This window comes from Cynara cardunculus, unplaced genomic scaffold, assembly GCF_001531365.2.
Source record: "Cynara cardunculus var. scolymus isolate 2C unplaced genomic scaffold, CcrdV1 Un_Scaffold_1441, whole genome shotgun sequence".
Taxonomy (NCBI): Eukaryota; Viridiplantae; Streptophyta; class Magnoliopsida; order Asterales; family Asteraceae; genus Cynara; species Cynara cardunculus.
Window position 1 is genome coordinate 66,498 of NW_020200767.1, and position 4,503 is coordinate 71,000.

A 4,503-nucleotide genomic window follows, 5' to 3' on the forward strand; every position below is an offset into this window, starting at 1 on the left:
AAATCCACATTTACATGCATCTCGTCTTTTTATCAACAATGGACTCAAGATTTTTAATGAATAAATACCCATTTAAGATAGATCAAAGACCCCTAAAATCACTATTTGATTATGTAGAAAAGTAAAGGCATTTTGACCGGGAGAAAAGTCAATTATGTCAATTTGACAATAAAATCCATTTTCCCAAATTGAATCCACCTGCCTAATTCTAATATTTGTGTCACGTGTCATTGGATTGATGCAAAAATATTGATGATGATGAAACAAGCAACTGTGTTTAAACTGCTTGGTCACCCACGCTTGGGAAGAGAATTATTTAAAATGATAGAACATGTTATTGACTCTTACAATTTGTCACAAGCTTATAAATATTTCTTTCAATTTAGAAAGATTAAAAGCTACCATAATCACCTATTTGTGATTGGTGATTTTTGTGCACATTTTGTAGCTTTAATGGCCATGCAAGTGGAAGTTTAAGCGGTGGTGAACCAATTTAATCAAAATTTAGAGCTATGTTAGAATTAGTTCAATCCTCAAAATTAACCGAAACAACAACAATAGTATATTAGTCATCTTGGAGAGTGAAATATGCCTATTAGGCCAAAGATCATAACATTAGTAATGAAGATTGTGAATAAATTATCCAGCCTTGTTCTTTTATCTTCTATGAACTAGCTTTTCTTTTCCAAAACTACAGTTGCAAACTGCTATATATATATATATATATATATATATTAAAATTAATAACAATAATATGGGTTGGGTGGGTGGGTGTCCAGCGGTTGATTTTGGCAGCATAAATCATGTAGGAACCTGTGAGACCTGCAGTTTAGCGACCCAACCAGGTAAAACTGTTTCCACAGCCACTAGTAAATAAATACCAACACTAGTAATGTATTGCAAGTCCATGTACCTTCTTAAGCTTTTGAAGATAAATCAAATAAACTTCCTTGCAAAGACCTTCGATATCGATTGCATACTCCCTATGATTTTCCTCCAGGATGAACTGCTGTAATTGCTGTCTCATCCTCTCCAGCGCTCCATTCAATCCACAGAATCCATCAACGACAAGATGTTCACTTGACTTGAGCATCAAAACATTCTTAATAGCAAAAAGTACCTGTAAAAAAGGACCAGCAACGCAGTTTGTTAGTCCATTAGATAACTTTTAAAACACACATAGCCAAGCAAAGAAAAACATAACATCTATACTACAAAAATACAGCAGATCATTGCTTTTAATATGACACTTTCTGAGTATACTTAAATGCTATACAACCACACAAAAACAATAGCCACATTACATATCTATAGACAACCTTTTCCAGGAGATCCAGGTCATCTAATGTTGTTAAATCGATCACTGGCCTCAGCAACGCACAATTGCTGAAAAAAGGAAGCTCCAGTTTGCTTCTATATTCTAATTGATATTCAGCCAGATCAGCAACAAGTGACACTGATCTCCTATGTAATCTAACATCAGCAGTGGTGTTGCTCAAAATGCCCTACAAAACAAGTTTTAAACCAATTGGTAAATAAGGCAATACTTCCAACATTTTACTTTGTCAATCTCGACCTGCATTACCTGGATCATTATATCTCCACCTCCTGAGTAGAACAATTTGAGGCCATTTGGATTGTTTCTTATAATTGCTGAAACTGCATATAGTGCTTTTATGGCTTCCTCTATGAAACTAGATTTCACCATCATCATTAGCTTTGGCAATGCTCCAAGGTCAAGGACCTAAAATTCACAACCATTTGTGCATCAATTCAGTTACAGATAAAACCCAAGTACAATTTCTAGCAAGTACTTATGTAAAGGACACATGCTGACAAATAAACGGCCTTTAAACTCATGAGGGTACGAAATGAGCATCTGTACCTGCTTCTGAACCACAGGATTGTTTTGACTCGCTTTACCAACAATCCATGCACAAGTCTTCCTTATCTCCGGATCTGAGTTACTAAGTTCTCCAACAACCAAAGAAAGACCTCCAATTTTGTGCAAATCTGAAAGAACAATTACATCACTCATGCAATCTAAACTCTTAACAAGTATATATTACAGGGGTTTGATTCATGAATGAGAAACAGTGTTGAATCTTGAAAATAGTTAAAATTACACAAACTCAAAAATGGTTTGCGCTTGCAAAGTTTTTTTGGTGTGCATTTACAAGAAAAGAATATTTCTAAGATTTATATATACAGTTTACACTTCCGAAAAAAAAAGGTTTATACTCCCCAAAATAATATATGATAAAATAGAACATATTTGTCTTGCTTGTAGCATCTCCAAGAGTACTAGATTGCCTGTTGCATAGTACAATACCATTATGAATAATTCATTCTGATGTTTGGGGTTGTCTCCTACGGTGTCTCAATGTGGATTTTGTTATTTCATCACCTTTATTGCTGCCTTCAGCCGATTTACATGAATTTATCCTCTTACTCATCACTCTCAAGCAATTGGACTCACTAAGTCTCATTCTGAGAAATACCATGGTAAATACAAGAAGTTAGCTTTGACTCGTCTATGTTTTGCGGATGATCTTATGCTTTTTTGTAATGGAGAAGTGAGATCGGCGGAGATCGTGAAGGAAGCCTTGAAAGAATTTAATATGGGCAAGCACTTCATATTTGGGAAATATTAACGGTCAATGTAGAGATGAAATCATGAGAAGTATTCTGTTTAAATTGGGAGAATTACCCTGTTAAGTACTTCCAGGTCCCTTTATTGGCTACCAAATTATACCACAAAGATTGTCAAAGTCTAATTGATAAGATGAAAAAGAGGGTTATGAACTGGAAAAACAAGAGTTTGTCTTTTGCTGGTAGGCCGGCTTTTGCAATCGGTAGTCTCATCTGTTCAAGTTCATTGATCATTCCTTTTCTTGATCCCCATCTCGGTTATAAAATAGATTGAAAGCATTAGGAAAGAATTTTTGTGAAATTGTGGAGAACTTCAAAAAGGAAAAGGTGTGGCATGGAAGGAAGTTTGCTTTGATAAGATGCAAGGAGGTTTGGGTATGAGATCGTTAAGGGATTGGAATTTTGCTCTTCTTGCTAAGCAAGTGCGGAGCATCATTGAAGGCAGGAAATCTTCGAGTTAAATGGGTGCACACTTGCAGGTTAAAAGAAGAAATTTTTGGGATGTGCATGAGGTGCATGAAGAACTCGAACGCTCAAAAAATCCGTCGGGCAGGCAGATCTCCAACATAATGACTCTGAGGTAACTTGCCCTTTTGGGGACTTGAATATTGCCGTCAGATATATCATGGCGAATTCTTCAGGAAAAAATTTGTCTTCCACAAAGGAATCTGATAAGAGAGGTTTCGGAAAAATATTGTTCATCGGGTAGAAGATGGTGCTAGCATTTCAGTTTGGTTTAATAATTGGAACCCAGCTGGTCCTTTATGCAATTTAATCTCAAAGAGGGATATGTACCAGTCTGGGCTTTCTATCACAGTAAAAGACCTATGGGATGAGGAGGTTTGGGAGCGACCTTTATCTGTTGGAGAAGTTTGGAAGTATTCTTGGTAATTTTAGACCAAGACTGAGGGATAATAACTCTGATGTGATCAGATGGAAGGATAAATATGGCTGTTTATTGGATTTTGGGGCGGATTTTGTAATATTCGGGTTTCAAGTTTTGATTTAAGATTTTCTTTAACATATATATATATATATATATATATATATATGCTTATATGAATAAATTGAGAATTAATTTTAAAAAGAAAAAGGGGGGAGAGGTCGGCTGGTTGTGCCGCCCACCACCCCTCCTCAATACTATATATATGGAAAGTGGAGTGGATGAAAGTTTTGGACACACACACACACTATATTTAGAAAGTTTTCTTTGAGAATCAGACAGATTGCAAGAAGAGAATTCAAAAGCCTGGATATTTGATTTCAAAAGGTGAGTGTATTAAAGCTTTGGATATAAATTGTTTACATACAATCTAGTAGTATTTGAAACTGGTTATTATGAATTCTGTTTCATTTTATGAGGATTCTTATTTAAACCGTTCAAGTGGTGTCCGGGTTAATATCCGGACAATCTCATCCGGATAGAAAACCGCTCAAGAGGTGACCGGTTTATTTTAAACCGCTCAAGTGTTGTCCGGAGTCCTCCCTAAACCGGTCAAGAGGTGACCGGATCTCGTCTAAACCGTTCAAGAGTTTAGCGGTGTATTGACCGGATTGTTTTAAACCGGTCAAAGGTTGGACAATGTATTGTCCATATTACTTTAAACCGGTTAAGTTGTGAACGGGGTATTGTCCGGACTTGTAATCCGGACAAAGATATTGACTAAATTCCAAGTGTTTGCTAAAATTCTATATCCGGACAAGGTTGACCGGACTTCAAATCCGGTTAATGTGTTGAAATATTTTTGAAGTGTTTTAGAAAAGATGAAATGGCGGTGTAACCGCGAGAGAGATGAAATGGCGGTGTAACCGCAAGAGAGATGAAATGGCGGTGTAACCGCGAGAGAGATG

The 4,503-nt window shown here is 36.4% G+C and overlaps 1 protein-coding gene across 1 annotated transcript in view; it reads right to left on the reverse strand.

Moving 5' to 3' along the window:
- Positions 1-754: 754 nt before the first annotated feature.
- Positions 755-4,503, reverse strand: part of LOC112502450 — an 18,269-nt gene continuing 14,520 nt past the window's right edge. The window contains exons 4-8 of the mRNA XM_025106358.1: positions 1,886-2,013; positions 1,586-1,744; positions 1,320-1,505; positions 914-1,120; positions 755-822 (exon numbers count right to left, since the gene is read on the reverse strand). Of these exons, the coding sequence (XP_024962126.1) occupies positions 802-822; positions 914-1,120; positions 1,320-1,505; positions 1,586-1,744; positions 1,886-2,013 (701 nt within the window). The 3' untranslated portion in view covers positions 755-801. The remainder of the gene's footprint in view (positions 823-913; positions 1,121-1,319; positions 1,506-1,585; positions 1,745-1,885; positions 2,014-4,503) is intronic.